This window comes from Arvicanthis niloticus, chromosome 5 (genome assembly GCF_011762505.2).
Source record: "Arvicanthis niloticus isolate mArvNil1 chromosome 5, mArvNil1.pat.X, whole genome shotgun sequence".
Lineage (NCBI taxonomy): Eukaryota > Metazoa > Chordata > Mammalia > Rodentia > Muridae > Arvicanthis > Arvicanthis niloticus.
In genome coordinates, this window is record NC_047662.1 from 66,825,478 (window position 1) to 66,842,336 (window position 16,859).

The window sequence follows — 16,859 nt, forward strand, 5'->3', positions numbered from 1 at the left end:
GACATTTTTCTGCACCCCCTTCCCTAAATTAATGCTTAGGGAGAGAAAAGAAGCGAAGTTGGTGTATTCCGCCGCACTAGCCTCTTTATTCTGTGTATCTAACATGGGACATTACGTAAGGATACACAGAACAATGTACATTAGGTCCTTTTCCGGCTCTTCTATAGCTGTGTTTTCTTCTGTTTCCCTACCGTAGGAAAGGCCAAAACACACTATTAAAATGGCAGAAGCAAGGCAGACAGCCGTGGCTGCGGTTAAAAGCTAAGTGTCATACGCAAATCTGTGCTCAAGCCTTTCTCTGAAAGGAACACAAAGAACCGAGAAGACCTTCACTCCAGAAAAGACAGAAATGTAATTTCCCCTCTCTGAGTGCATTTTTCTATCTGAGGCAAAGGCACATATTAGCATAATAAATTTGGCATGAGCAGACACTGCCTTTTGACACAACATGTTCCTGTAACTATATCATAAATCACGTTGTCACAAAGTGGATCATATTTCCCCATAGAAACCGTGTTATAATTGGGGACTGTGCACCTGCTCAAAGATTCGGTATCAAATAAATCATGGGGATGAAAAACGATCTGGGGTGAAAAGGCAAAGATACAACATTAATGCAAACCTGCATTCATTTACAATGTGGAGATTTGTTACTAGTCTCACAAAGCAGGAGAAATTCTGACGGCTCTCATAACAGTGGAGGCTAGCTGTGGGCATGTGGTTCTTCGTAAAACTGGAGACCCGGGCCAGGAGCAAGGATCAGCCAATCTTGAATTAGCCATTGGATATTGATCCAGCCTTTACTTTTACCAGTAAGAGAGCATTATTTGTCTGCCATAGATACAGGACTATTGATCCCCAGTAAGATGTTTCCACTGCACTTCTGGAGTGCACTGTAAAGTAACAGAAGCCTAGCAGACTCCTATGTTATCCAGTGGGTTTTCATTCACTCATATGGGCTATAAAGGCACCTACATTTAAATCTCTTCTCTGTCATATTTCCCCTATCTAAATTCCTGCTGTGATGAGCAGTTAATAAGGGTGGTGTTCCTTGCCATTTGAACTTTAAAAGTCATTTCTGAGGGCTGGACTAGATTAAGTCCAGTATTAAAGAACAACAACAATGAAAACAAAATACAGACCGATACGAACTAATATTTCCCCTCTCTCATATGGGTGCTCATGTGGGGGTGGTGCGCATGTGTGTGCAAGTGCGTGTTCATACAGAAGAAAGAGCATAACCCTGGGTGTCAATCTTCAAATGCCATCCACCTTGTTTTTGAGATAAGGTCTCTTCTTAGACTTGATCTTGCACAGCAGGCCAGGCTGGCTGGCCAGTGAGCTCAGGAAACTTCTTCCCATCTCTGCCTCCAGCATTTAGATGGCATGCCAGTACACTCAGAGGTTTTTGTTTTGTTTTGTTTTTAAATGTAGGTTCTATGGCTCAAATCCAAGTCCTCATGCTTTCAAATCAAGCCTTTTACTCACTGATCCATCCCGTCCGTGCCCTCTTGCACTTTATAGATGTCCTAAAACAGGAAGATAATTATTTAATTGAGCAATATCTTTATCAAGTTTGTGCTTGGCTACTGTTGCACATTAATGAAAACATCAGAAGGGAGAGATTCCTCTTCTAGTTGGCTCTTGTGTTTAAGTTGTATGTTGCCATGGTGAAAGTACAGGTTCGGGGTCATTTATTGCCTTTGTGACTCACAACGCCATGAACTTCATCAAATTATATGGCTGCTTGTATTACTGGTCCTTCTATGAGACTGGAGAGTGCTCCTTGTACGTACCAATTAGGACCATAGAGAGGTTCAAATGAATTAGGTACGTGACGTGCACACAACAATGCTTGGAAACAGAGGGAAAATGGAGTTGGCGCTCTCTGCCATTATTCTTACCCTGGTGTTGCCATTGGTATGACATTGTCTCCTGGGCCACCGTCCCACCTTCCATCTTTGCAGTGGCAAGTGTGATAATTGAAGAGTAAGGACATTCAGACAGGAGTGGTGCTCGCTCTTTCCTGTTTGCTAAGGAAACAGCCACTCCTTGGTCTAACGCATGTTTATCAGAACCAGGGCGTTTGATTTTATAACCATTTCTGGGGCCTTTTGCTTCTCTCCATTCCCATTTCTCTAGTTAATGCCTACAAGCCTGTCAGCTCCAGATATTAGTGGCTGCTGGAGTAACACTGCAGTGAGCTGGCTGAAGAAACCAGTGAGTGACTATCAACAGATGTAGGCAAGTAAAGGTGAGATGCTAAGATGGTGGAAACCTAAACCCAAATTTCTTACTACATATAGGAGCATCATACATGGGAGCACCACATGTGGGAGCATCTCATGTGATAGCTCCTCATGTGGGAGCACCTTACATGAGAGCATTACACATCCCAAATTCTTGGGCCTCATGCCAGTTTTGGTAACTCTAATCTCAGCTGGAATCTGTCTTTTGAAAGGCTCTCCAAGAATCTGATACCTTAAGAATAGCATGCCCTAATTGGCCTAATTCACTGATCTGTGTATCTTCTTGAGCCTCCATGAAAATTTCCAGAAACCCTGCCAGGCCCTGCCATAAACAAAGGGAACTAGGGGGCTCTTGGGTCCTCACCTGATTGTACTAACTAGACCTTCACTTCATTTTGTTTCTTGAGATTCTGTTTTCTGTTTGTTTTTTCATACTGGGTTTCTTTGAAGGGTTTCTTCAGCAGAAGTTTGTAGCCTGATTTCCTAGAGCCAGTGATTTGGGTTTCTAGCACTATGAAGCTGTGAAATGGCGTGGGCTGGTGGAGGAGGAAGCTTCATGAAGCAAAGGACTGGACGGTGAGAGGTTGGCCCTGCTGCCTCATTCACCCTTCTGCGTGGTTCCTGGAGACATCTCCAGTTGGTGTGGACGTTCTCTACCTGCTCTTTATATTTTCTTTCCTCTTTTTAACAAAGGATATGAGTCCCAGTCTCTGCAGTCTTGAGGAACATCTACCCAGGATTTAAGAAATTGTTCTCTTGTATATATTTTTGTAGCATTTGTGGAATTGACATTTTAATGCATAAGCATCTCTGGTTTTAGAGTTAAAAGGTTTCTTTCTAAGAACATTTATTTAATTAGGAAAAAAAATGTTGATGTAGAGCAGTGGTTCTCAACCTGTGGGTCACAACCCTGGGGTCACATATCAGATATCCTGTGTATCAGATATTTTTTATTACGGTTCATAACAGAAACATCATTACAGTTATGAAAGCAGCAATGAAATACTTTTATGGTTGGGGGTTACCACAGCGTGAGGAACTGTATAAAGGTTGCAGCATTAGGAAGGCTGAGACCACTGCTGTAGCGCAGAATGGCAATTTCAAGAGTGAAGGTAGTGTAGGCACGTGGTGAGATCACCAAGATGGCCTTTGAGTGACTCAGATTATAAAACAGGGCCAGAGGGAGGAACATGAAGGGCAGAGATCATCCATCCAGCCCAGTGCCTTCATTTACCTGTGGGGAAGCTCCTGTTGTCTGAATACCCACATCATTTTGGGCAGGGCACTCTGTATGTCCTTCCTCCAGGCCTCTAACCACCATCTTAAGAGTGATGCAGTTGTTACCAGTTTATGCACAGAATCCTAAATTTCGAGAGACAAAGGCATTGCCTGATTGATGTAACAAATGTGCATCCAGACTTCCTTGAGAACCAAGAGTTTATTACAAACGAAGTATTCTTTGTAATATACCTTTTTTTTTTTTTGTAGCAAAAATTAGTGGAGACTCTGTTTGTGCGAAGGAAACCCTTCAATGTGTTGTTCTGATCTGGGGCCAGCAGTTTTACATATTTATAATGGAAGAGCCTTGCATCTGCCCAAGATCCACATTTTAATCTTGTCATTTCGCTCACCCAATCACGGGCTGCTGTGTTGTTTGTCAGGTGGCTCTAAACCAAAGCTGAGTGCCTGTTTTAATGAAAGTGTGATCATGGTGCTTTTTAAAAATTAAATATATGCAACCAATCTAATCACCCAAATTTATGTTGCTTGCTGTTAAATTTGGCAAGGAATTTGGCTGGGTAAAAGAAATGAATTCTATGGTAGAGAATTTTCCCTCTTTCTCTTTTTAATGTAGGATGTGGCAGCATTAATTAAATAGGGTTTAATGGTTGAATTTTACCTTCTGCAAAAATATTTTGTGAATCATAAATTTCCCCTGCATTGTTTGGTGCTGCTGGCCTGGAAGAGAGATTTGGCAGCCCACTCTAGGACAGATGACATGGAGCGATTAGCAAGCTGACTTCAGCTGCTGGCGGCTGGGTCCTGAAAGAACATGTTAATGTCCTCCATTTTGACATGCCGGCTGGACTTTTTTTTTTTTTTTTCCTGAGGAGCTGGCACTATTTATGATTCCATTTTTATCTTTTAAATGCCATGACAGATGGCAGATTCTTCAGCCAACTCTATTGCCAGGAAATGCAGAAAGCTTGACAGCATTGTGGTAATGGTAAAATCAGACCAGGCAGACACCCCTAGACAAACCTGAAGTCATCTGAAGTCATTCCCTAAATTTTATGAGAATGCTGGTCATCCTGGCTGCATCTTTTTGCAGTGCTGGGGGCGGGGGAGGTTGTGTGTGTGTGGGGGGTGGGAAGCAGGAATAACAAGGGAAATCAAACAAAATGGACCTGCAGACAGAACTAATACCTCTATAGGCTGGCCTCCTCACCTCAGGATGGACACCACTGACTTTCAAGATATGTTTGCAGGGTTGTGAAGGGAGGCACGGTGAGTCTCTTTGCTTGCATTTTGCAGGCAGGAACTCTGCTGCCCTTGTTTCGTTACTGTGCTAGCTTTATTCTGATGGGAATCCAAGCAGAACCATTCGCTCCGTCTCTCACCCTGGTTGATGCTTCTCTGCCAGTGAGTAGCTTTCATCATTACTCACAAAAGTGGAGTGATGTATTTGATCCAGTCATGTTTAGAAATTGCATCCTTTTTCACCCCTGACTTATTAGCTTTAGGTCAATGCAGACAGCTGCTTCAGTGTCCCAGCTGGGAACACTGGCCTCAGTAAATGTATTTCTTACTCTTCCATGGTCCCTGGCCTGCTCACCCTCATTCCCATCTGTTAGATGGCACACTGCCTATTTCCCAGGTGGTCAGATTCCCCAGCATCAGGCGGCGAGGGGTGTGAGAAGGACAGTATGGGTCAGGAGACAATTTCAGTGTCCTCCAAGAGGTCATGTTTTGCCTTGACACTGAGCTTGAAAGACCCGTCTTTAAAGGACATTTTTCAGAACTGAGTCTCTGGTCAAATATTAAAAATGGCCACTTTGGAGCATCCAGCTACTCTCTGTGGCTCATGCTGGACTGTCTCGCTCCTGATTTGTCTCACCTTCTTTTGCTTCCTTCTTCCTTTTCACCTGATATTTGACAGCCTTTCAATGGGGGGTGCAAACTCCTTAACTCTACAAGTAATGCTAATATTAAAAATGCAGATCATGTAGCCGGGCAGTGATGGTGCACGTCTTTAGTCCCACTTGGGAGGCAGAAACAGGCAGATTTCTGAGTTCGAGGCCAGCCTAGTCTACAGAGTGAGTTCCAGGACAGCCAGGGCTATACAGAGAAAGCCTGTCTCAAACAAACAAAAACAAACAAACAAACAAACAAACACCGAAAATCATGAGGGTGGGGAGATGGCTTAGTTGGTAAAATGCTTGCCATGCAGGCATGATGGCACACGCCCGCAATCCCAGAGCTGGGAGGTAGATACAGGCAAATCCCTAAAGCTTCCTGATTGCCCACTGTTGCCGAATTTGTAAGCTCCAGATTCAGTAAAAGACCATCTCAACAAACAAACAAACATAACAAACATAATAAACAAACATAGAGAGCAATAATAGAAAATACCTAATGTCAACCTCTGGCCTACACACACATACACATGCACCTACATATATATACAAGGGCACACACTCCATAGGGACACATACATAGGGAATAGAGTTATTTCATTTGAGAAAGGGGTTGGGCAGAATGGATGGTGTGAAGCATATTTCAGAGGCATGAATGGGGGAAGAGGCTTTAGAGGTGGTGTGTGTGTGTGTGTGTGTGTGTGTGTGTGTGTGTGAGCCTCACTTCTTTCTTGTGTCACTTTGGGTCACTGGACAGAGCTAGAAGAGGGGGAAGTCACAGGGAAGAAGAGAAGGAAGTCAGTCTTGTGAAGATCCTTGCCAGAGAGACAGAGCTCAGTGCTGCACCTCAGAGTGCTTCTCCACTGACCTTTGATGCTGTCCACAATAAGAACACACAGATATCTCTTCAAGTGTACTTGCATTTTCATCAAAATTATTTGATGATACTTTATGTTCAGCCAAAGAAAATTTCCAGTTTGTATATAACTTATTCATCAAAGAAAGTATGATTGCTGATCATATATATATATATATATATATATATATATATATATATATGTATATATGTCAGAACAACTCAGTATCTTTCTTCAAACTGTGCATACTGATGCTCCAGGGAAAATCACATTGTTTACAGACTTAGATTAGGAAGATGTGAAATTTTTAAACTTTTTTTATTTAGCTATTTTGACTTTGGGAACATCAATTGCTTTTCTATGTGTCACATCCTATTTCCCTTGTAGACAGTCTTTGTGACTTAGAAAACTCAAAATCTTTAGTCTTCCTTGAACCTGAGAACTGTAATAACACCTAGCCTGGCAAGATATGTCCATGGGCACAACAGTGGCACTAACATCATGGTAGTAACCAGTGGTTTTCTGGTTGGATTTAAGTCTCACTTCACAAGATAAAATGAATGCTCAGTACAATTAATGGAGTCCAAAATCATGGCTGGCAAGAACATAGGCCCTAGGGGAAAACTTAATACAGATATTCTGTTAAATAGATATAATAATAAAAATTTCCCTAAGTTCTCATCTTATTACTGATAACTGATTTAAACTCCCTCACAGAGCACATTTTATATGGGATCCGTTAGGAAACAGAAAGGCATTTCACTTTAGAAGTGGCAGAATAGACTGTTAGTGCATCTTTCGGTCCTCATCAGAGACCTTCACTCCCTCCCACCCCACCCCCAGTAAATGGTGATGATACAGATCTGCAAGTGGTCAATGTGTAGAAAACAAAAGGCCATGGAGTGCTCCAAATGATATCATTTGGACATTAATATCATCATCATCACAGCATGGGGCAGAAAGATGGAGAGAGCCAGGAGTGGTGGGAAGATGGCAGGAAAACATTATTCGCCAGACATGACAGGGCCGTTGCAGAGATGCACTCTCAGCAGCTGTGACTGATTGCATTAAGGCTACACCAGGTGTAATAGCAGCACGGATAGGGATGGGCTCATGTGTCCCACGCCTAGCTAAGGCGCTGTTAGTACGATGGCTGCTGAAGGATAGACAGTCACTTTTCATTAGATATGGGACCTAAGACGCTCCCCATTCTTCAGTAGATTGTCCTACACCTATGTAGAAATGAACTTGGTTTATTTTTTTTTTAAAGTAACACATGAAGTTAGGAGAGAAAAGTAGTAGAGGGATAGTGGAAAAATTGGAGGAGAAAGAGGGGAAGAGGATAGATTTGAGCACATATAAAATTATCAAACAAAGAAAACCTTTAAGCATAATCTTCAAAGCAAAATCTGCACTCAGCCAAGCTAAGTACACTTCTCCCTGAGTCCTTTGCCCCAGGAAGGTTGGTTTCACCTCCTGGCTTCAGGTTCCTTCCTGGTCAGAAGTAGATCATCTGCCCTCAAATCCTGGAGCACAAGAGCCAATTCAGAGGACAAGAAATTACCTGGTCGAATACGCCAGATTTGTAAAATAAATGTGATGCTTTCTCTAGTTAAAAGAGAGGGTTTTGTGTGATTTAATGTTATATTCCAGTAAAATATGCTATTACAAATTTTTCCGTCAATATATACATATTCCATATATTCTTGCTCCTGTGAAGTTTGCATCCTGCATATATATTCCAGCACCCATGAGTGGAGAGATGCTGTTAAGAAACAACTCTGAGTAGGTCTTAGTACATTCATTTCTTTGGTATGTGGTAAATTTGTCAATCTCATTTGATCGCAGTAAATTTCTAACTTTTCAGGGTTCTAATATTGTGTCTTATTTACATAAATAAGTTCATACACTTTTTCCCCTTCAAACACCATGGCCAGAAGTGGGTTAGGGTAAGGGTTTATTTGACTTATACTCCATGATTGAGGGAAATCAGTGCAGAAACACAATCAGAAACTTGAAGCATGCTACTCACTTTACTGGCTTACTCTAACAGACTCATGGTTAGCTGGCTTTATTATACAGTTTAGGATCATCTGCTCAGGGAATGGTGCCACCCACAGTTGGCTAAACTCTCCTACATCAATTTACAATTATGCCAATCTCCAACAAACATGCTCACAATCCAATCTGATTTGGACAACCTATTGATGGAGACTCCCTTCTTAGGTGATTCTAGGCTCTGTCAAGTTGACAACTAGTAATAACTAGGACAGTTCATGATATTATTAAGTTTCTTTGCAGTGGAAACAAAATGTTGAAACATTATCAAAAACCAGTGTTACTGTGTGACTGACTGCAGTGAATGGAATAGCCCTAGTGACTGACATAAGGAACACGTACTCAAGATTGTAAGAGAGGTCTACTGACCCCAAACGCGTGTCATTTCTTCTTTCTCTGCAAAGTTGGACGTTGGTACTTAGAAACTACAACTCTTGTTTTGTATATGTGGAAGGATGGGGAATTGTTAAACTATTGTTTGAAAACTTTGTAAGAACAGTGTGCAGAGACAAATAATCTGAGTTCTAGTGCTAACTCTTATCTACCTATCCATGCCCTCCACTAGGTTTCTAAAGGATCCTTGTCTATCATATCATCAATACCTACCTACCTCAAAGGAAGCAGATGCAGAAAAGCACATGTAGATTCTAAGAAGTTAGAGTCTCACATAATACCACGGAGCTGGGTTGTATCTTGTATTCTTCTGGCCTATTCTCTCATCATCTTACAAAAGTATGACAAGAAGTCCCAGAAAGGAGAGTGAGATAGATAAGATAACATGGCTAGATAATGTGACCTGCCTTTTACAAACTTTACCAGTGTTGTCACAAACTGCCAGATGTAGAAGTGCACATCTGCAACCCCAGCATTCCTATGGTGACATAGGAGCTAGAGATATAAGAATCCTTGGCATCTTACGGGTGCAGGGCTGCAGGTACAGCTAGCCTGTCATATACAGTTGCAGACAACAGGCCTTGTTTCAAATAAATTAGAAGGTAAGACCTGTATCCACTGACTCTGCACATGGGCTGTAGCATGCACACACACACACACACACACACACACACACACACACACACACACACAGAGAGAGAGAGAGAGAGAGAGAGAGAGAGACAGACAGACAGACAGACACACACACAGAGAGAGAGAGACAGACACAGAGAGAGAGAGAGAGAAAGAGGGAGAGACAGAGAGAGAGAGAAAGAGAGAGAGAGAGAGAGAGAGAGAGAGAGAGAGAGAGACTGAGAGAAACCAAGAGACAGAGATAGACAGAGACAGAGAGAAAGAGAAACAGACCGACCGTTTTGTTGTTTTTTTTTTTTTTGGTTTTGGTTTTTTTATTTGTTTTGTCTTGTTTTGTTTTCAGAAATAAAAATTATGTTTGGGAATATAGCACAGTGGTAGAGCACTATACTAGCACATGTAAAGCTCTGGGTTCGATACTCAGTAGCAAAAAAAAAGCATGAAAATATACAAATAGACTAAATTTTTCTATTCAGTGTCTCATTATACTGGGGTCTTTAAAGTTCTGTTTTCTACACTCCATGAAAATATATTACTGCAATATTACATGCATATGAGTGCACACTAGCTACTCACACAACGGGTCCAGCTGGACAGGAAATTCCTGTTTGGGACACAAGATTACACTGAGCTTGCCTGCTTCATCACAGGAGGAACATCAATGGTGTTGGGAAAATATTCTTGGATGTAGCATGATCAACGTGTATATTGCCTAGCCACTGGTTTAATAACAGAAGGAATCCTGTCTCTGCTTTTCCCTTTGAGTGCCAATGTGGTGTGTCCTGTAGTAAAGGCGTGTGTTATCATCTCATTCCAGTCGATGGGGACACAAGAGCCCATGCTGAAGGCTGCCTTGCCTCTCTTTGCCAGATTTACCATCAGCAATGGACTGCAGACCCAGCATGGGGTGTTTGAGATCACACTGCAGACTGTGGACAGTGCCTTGCCTGTGATGACCAAGAACAAAAGGCTGAGGTTAGCTGAAGGGACTGTGGGCCTACTGTCTGCCGATCACCTTCAGCTGACCGACCCCGACACACCTCCAGAGAACCTAACTTTCTTTCTGGCCCAGCTTCCACGACATGGGTACCTCTACCTGAGAGGGAAAGTACTTCAACACAATTTCACCCAGCGAGATGTGGACAGCAGGGATGTAACCTACCAGCACTCAGGAGGTGGTGCACAGGAGGACTGCTTTACTTTCCTAGCTACAGATGGGAAGAACCAAGGCTTTGTCGTGGATGGGAAAGTTCAGAAAGAGCCTATTCGTTTCACTATCCAGGCAAGTATGGCAGGCACATAGTTTGTGCCAGAGATGAGGGGAGGATATATTTCCTTACTCCTGCCCACCTGTCATTAAGGCCCAGGCAGCAGCATGCCAGGTCATCTGTATGATTGTGCAAAGGGCTAACCTTAAGAATGGGGGGAAGTGCAGGAAGGAACAAAATCATGGGTCTTAGAGTTGGGGAAATATAGATTTGAGTTTCTGTGTTTCCATTTATTATCTGTGAAACCTAAAATGAGCCCTTCGGCTCCTCCTGTCTTAGTTATTGCTCTATTGCTATGAAGGACACCATGATCAAGGTAGCTTATAGAAGAAAGCATTTTATTGGGGGCTTGATTACAGCTTCAAGGGGTTAGTCCATGACCATCATGGTGGGGATCATGGCAACAGGCAGGCATGGTCCTGGAGCAGTAACTGAGAGCTTACATCCTGACCCACAAGCCCATGGCAGAGAGTAAGACAGGGTCTCACATGGACGTTTGAAACTTCCAAGCTCACACCTCCAACAAGCACACACCTTCTAATTCTTCCTAAGGAATGCACCAACTGGGGACTAAGCATTCAAATACATGGGCCTATAAGGCCACTCTCATTCCGACTACCACACCTAATTTTTGAAAAGCATGACTGCAGACTGTGGTGGCAATTAATTAAGATTAGGTCATCTGAGGCACTATCACATTGCCTCAAACATATTTGAGGTGTGTACTAGACATTTGTGATGGTAATCGCACCTTTAGGATTCTGCTTAGTCAGGCACGTCATTTACTGGCATTGTAACTTACAAGGCTGCATCAGGATCACCCAGGAGCTGCTGATGGTGATAATAGTAGCAGCCACTACGAATACCCTTTTCCCACTTTTAATTCCTAGACAGTTCAATATATGAACTGTATAATGAGTCTTAGTTATTCCCATTCCCCATTCTCCATTTCATGCCCCCCCCCCCTTGAAGCTATTCTTCACCATCTTCTTTGTGTGTGTGAGACCCACTGGGTTTGATAGGAGGTTATTAGCTGGAACACGAGAAACATAGCCACAGCTACATCACTGAAGAAAACAATGTTCTCTCCTCCAGCAGCCATTAACTGCCAGTAGGACTGCAGAGAGCAGTGGTGGAGTTTTGTGGTCCCTCCCATACTCCTGATGAAACGTGGATGGGCCTAGTAGTGTGTAAATCACCAGCTGAGTGCTGTAGCCCTGTCATAGCTACTTGTCTTTTTTACCGTCCATCTCCCCATCCTCTGGCTCGTACATGCTTTGCATGCTTTTAAAATGGTTATCTGAAGATCAGAGCTACTTTGCATAAATCTCATTTGATTCTCATAAACATCTTATGTGGTAGGTTTTATTGTCTACATTTTTATACACGAAGAAACAGAGCATCAGAAGTTAAATAATTTGATCAAAGACATCAAGTCTGTTTGATTCCAAATCCTCTGTCCTTCCTATGGCTCCATACGGCCACATTTGTAGACTCTCAACAATTCTTGGAGGGCAGAGTGTTTTTCGTCTTTTAGTCAAAACACATCAAGTATGTTCTGGCTCTCAGAACTCTTACACGTACACTTCTTGGATGGAGTTCATTCTGTTCCACACACTTCAACCAATAGCAACAAAGAGGCGATTTTGTCTCTACTTCAGGATACCCTCTAACTAGTGAGATACTATTTTCTCCTTTCTTTAGCCTCTATGTACAGTATCCATATATCTGTGTAGATTGACAATACAGATCAATAGAATATGAGAGACAGAAAGTGTGTGTGTGTGAAAGACAGAGTCACGTAGGCACAAGTTGATTTAGGAATTACATCATGCCATTACAGATCTCGGCATGCTCAAGATGTACCATGCAAGCAAGTCGGTAGACTAAAACTGGCAGCCAAGGTGATACTGTAGCCTTGGATCTAAAAAGGGTAGAGAGACAAAGCTCTTATTTCTTTGGGGGAACCCCAGTCTTCTCTCTTTGGACTGGCAATGGACTGGATAAGGCTCACTCAGTCTACATTACCCAGTCAATCCAGGCCTATGGCCTAGAGCACTTGTCACAGAATTAACCTTCAGGGGCTCTGGGTGTGGATGAGTCTTTGGCACTGTGAAGGCTGCAGATACTTGGGGAGATGGTGTTGATGTCATCAATACACAGGCACTGCAGTGTCTCCTGAAAAATGCTTTTCTGGATTTGTTTCCTGAAAGTTTCTAAGAGTTACAAATTCTGCATGCAGACACAGCTGCTTCCTGTACTCCAGAGATGGAAATGGGGGTGGAGCATAGAGAATGTGTTAGAACTAAAACAGATCTCTCTACCGTGGTGCTCCTCTGACAGTGAAGTATTCTAAGAGTTTGTTCCTTCTCTGAAGTTGTGGAGGCTCTGTTAGGTTTGGTAAAGCTTAGTTTTCATTACAAATGTAAGATGTCCCTTGTACAAACAAACAAACAAAACTTGTGTTAAACACTTACAGAGAAAGCCTAAGTTTTTTCCTTGACCCCCCTGGTCCCTCAGAGCAAAGAGGTCAAGCAGTGTTTTATGAAGTAGCTGGTCCTGCTGGCAATGTAGGAGAAAAGACACTTCCAGTGTCTTGCTTACAAGAGTTGTCTTGTCAAGACAATACAGTATTTATTGACTGCCACCAAATAATACACTGACAGAGGTAAGTAACTCAAGCATGGATCAACAGGTTCTGTGTGGTGCTAAGAGTAACCATGAGTAACAAAGGGAAAAGTTGCTGGATGGAAGAACTAACAACAATAGGTAGGTAGGTAAGTAGTAGGTAGGTAGGTAGGTAGGTAGGTAATAGGTAGGTAGGTAGTAGGTAGGTAGGGGTTTGCTAGTTCAGCTAATCTGGCTACCCAGCTTGCCCCCAAGGAATTCCATCTCTGCCACAGCCACTACCCTTAAATATCTAGTCCATTTATTGAGTCTGATGGTCTTCAGCCTTAGAAGAACAGTACACAGTCTAATGATGATCAGTTTTGTAATTTCTATAGTAAGCTATTTCAATTTTTCTATTCAACACTTTTGGCATTTGGGCAAAGGCATGTGGAAAAGGTCTTTGGCATTTGTAAATACCTAGGATTCTGTTTATGTATTTCATTAAACACAGCAAATCTTTCTGTCGTGCTAACATTAAATTTGCAGTGTAATTCTTGGGTCATTTTTAGCATATTCCATGATTCCATGTGCTTCTGCTACGGTTCAGGCATAGTGCCATGTGCAAGAATGGGCACTGGGTAGGAAGATACAGTATTTCCCTTCATAAAGCTAACATCTTAAGGAAAGTCAGACACGAGGCTTCATAAATCTGGGTGAAGGATTATGATGGAAAGCGGGTCTCTGCATTTGTTAGGACAGGGTGAACAAGACAGGCCTTGGCAGAAATCAACAGATAGGGACTCCAAGTGATCCCTAAATCGAGGATTTCACCATTGTTGAACCATGAAAGCCCTGTGAAGCACAGGGAGAGACGTCCTTGTGTAATGTTCCATTGATGGTTCAGGTGGAGCAGCTGGACAAGGCAGCGCCCCAGATCACACACTTGCACTCCCCTTCTCAAGTGGGGCTCTTGAAAAACGGCTGCTATGGGATTTACATCACTTCCCATGTGCTGAAGGCATTGGACCCTGACACAGAGGATGACCAGATCATCTTTAAGATTTTACGAGGCCCATTGCATGGACGTCTGGAGAACACAACAACAGGTACATTCCATCTTTTTTTTTGGGGGGGGGGAGGGCAGGGTACCTTTCATCTCAATCCTTGCAATTCTTCATTTTAAACTACTGCTTGCTGGCAGGGTTAGAGAGTAACTCACTTAAGTGTGGTAGGCACATTTTGGTGAGTGCTCTCTAGGGCTTGTGGATAGACTTAGTTTATAAACCAGTATTGTTGGTAATAGGGGCTTGAAGCTGAATCTTCTAAATTCATCTTCATAAGGAGAAACAGTTCCTAACACACAGCAGCTGAACACCTCACTGATGTGTTGTTATTTTATTTTATTTTATTTTCATGTTATGTTATATTTAGAACACAGTGCCAGGGTGAGACTGATATTTGAGACTAATTTCTTTCTCTTAGTATGAACCCTCAATTATATCAGTCCCTTTAAAGACTGTTTTCTCCCCTAATGGTTTTGCTAAATTTTATAGTATTTCTTTTTCAGGAAGGCAATGATCACAACGCCTCCTTAAACAGGATGGCAGGGGTGCCGGTATCATTCCCCATTCCCTTTCTCTTTAGTTTAGTATTGTGAGGCAAATATCTCTGAAGCAAAGCAAACTGAAAGATGATTTTGAGCCATTACATCTGAATCTGAACATAGCTACAATAATGTTAATTTTCTTTAAATGGACATCATCCTTTTTAAAAAACAGGTAGCCCAGGCTGGCCTCAAATTTGATATGTAGTTGAAGATGGCCTGTTTTGACACTCTTCCTCTGTATCTCAAGTGTTAGGATTCCAGGTGTATGCTGCCATGCAGAGGTTTGGGTGTATTCTGTGCATGCTAGGCAAGTACTGCTGCCTGAATAGAATCTCTAGTCTGGCACTCTGTTCCTTAAATCTGTTTCATACAAAGCAGTTGTGTGTTTTTATCAATTCTCAAGTGATGTTTGATTTGATTACCCATGAGATTCATCTCTGTCTTGCTTGTAGGTGAATTCATCCATGAGCAATTTACCCAGAAGGACTTAAGCAGTAAGACTGTCCTTTACATCATAAACCCTGCTTTGCAAGTGAATTCAGATATCCTGGAATTTCAGGCCATGGACCCCGCAGGGAACACTGCCACTCCCCAGAGGTAACTTGCTATTATTCACTGGTTCTACACGTCATGTGTATCTGATTAAGAACGTGAAATAATCTTTTCCAAACCAGGTCTTTCACCATTTATAGGGTAAATGTTTACAGGATAGATATTTGCAATTAACAGGGCAAATTGATGAACTATTTCATAGGCTCATACATTTTATTTTGGAGAGAGGATTTCTGTTGTATTATTTCTAGAAAAGCCAGTCGTTTCCAGATTATAAAAGATTAAGCAAACAGCATCCTTTTTTTTTTATCATGGTTATAAACAGCCACTTTCACACCCTGGGAAGTGGCTGTTGGAGGGCTTTCAGGACTAAGCTCAAAGCCTGTGTGTACATGCTGCAGCCAGAGGTCACTCTAGGACTGTGTTAGTCACGACTGGCTTCTGAACCGTGGGGTGGGTGGGGATGGAGGTGGGGGTGGGATGAAGTAGGAAGGAGTAGCCAAATATATTCTTTCTTGCAAGAAAGAAAGAAAACACACGCATCTTCACGTTAACAAACCTTATAGGCAAGAAGAAGATAGTACAAACAAAAATAGAGTCGAGGGGATATTAAGTGATATTTATAAAGACAAATATATATACAATGTAGGATACTCACCATAACAAGAACAAATCTGCAATATTAACAAGATTAACAGAGCAGGATAATTTCAGTGACTGTGCCTCCTTTCCAGATGCTTCTTGGATATAGACCTTGAATAATTTACTGGCTGACAGATGGTCACAATGAAGGTCCATCCGTCCATTTCTTGTGCTGCATTAGTTTTCGTTATTTACTGCCTTTCCCAGACGCCTCAGAGAAAATTTAATTCGTTCTGAATTTTGTATTGACTATATCCGAGACATATAAAATAGCATAAATGAGCACGGCCCTACTATGTTCCCTCTATGTTGAAATGTGGACCGGGAAGAGAAACTCTGAGAAAAAATGTTCTCGGTGCTGTTTTTTCCTTTTTCTCGTTCTGTACTGTAGTTTCACCACTCGCCAGCAGAGGCTGCTATAGTCATTGTTAGCAAAACCGGCATCCAGTCTCAGAAACGTGTTTTGAGGCTACTTCCCTTGCCTGTTCAAGTGCAGTTCTTCAGTCAGTCTATTAAATAACCCCATAGACACTGGTCCTGTGGCTACTCTATGCCAGGCTCACAGCACTGGGTGTTAGGGAACAGGTATAAACAAGGAAGACCAGGGACCTGCACTTAAAATCCTGAAGCTATAAACTAAAACAAATGTTCTCCACCCATTAAACTGCCTCTGCCTAAGGGAACTGATTCCTGGAGATCACAGTCTAAAGAATGGATCACATTAAAAAAAAAAAAAAAAAAAAAAGAAAGAAAGAAAAGAAATGAAAGAAAAGAAAAAAAAACTTTATTTTCAAGAAAAACAGTTAACTACCGTTACAATTATCAAGTTGACTTCACTCAGCCTTATAATCTTT

At 42.1% G+C, this 16,859-nt stretch overlaps 1 protein-coding gene across 4 annotated transcripts in view; it reads left to right on the forward strand.

The window, feature by feature from the left end:
* Frem1 (FRAS1 related extracellular matrix 1) overlaps positions 1 to 16,859 on the forward strand; it is a 151,461-nt gene that overhangs the window by 102,547 nt on the left and 32,055 nt on the right. The window contains exons 25-27 of one of the 4 annotated variants that reach the window (XM_034503655.2): positions 10,198 to 10,609; positions 14,110 to 14,311; positions 15,264 to 15,408. In XM_034503655.2, coding sequence (XP_034359546.1) covers positions 10,198 to 10,609; positions 14,110 to 14,311; positions 15,264 to 15,408 — 759 coding nt within the window. Of the gene's footprint in view, positions 1 to 196; positions 342 to 10,144; positions 10,610 to 14,109; positions 14,312 to 15,263; positions 15,409 to 16,859 lie in introns of those variants that run through there. The other 3 variants (XM_076934723.1, XM_076934719.1, XM_076934720.1) reach the window with 3 other exon arrangements.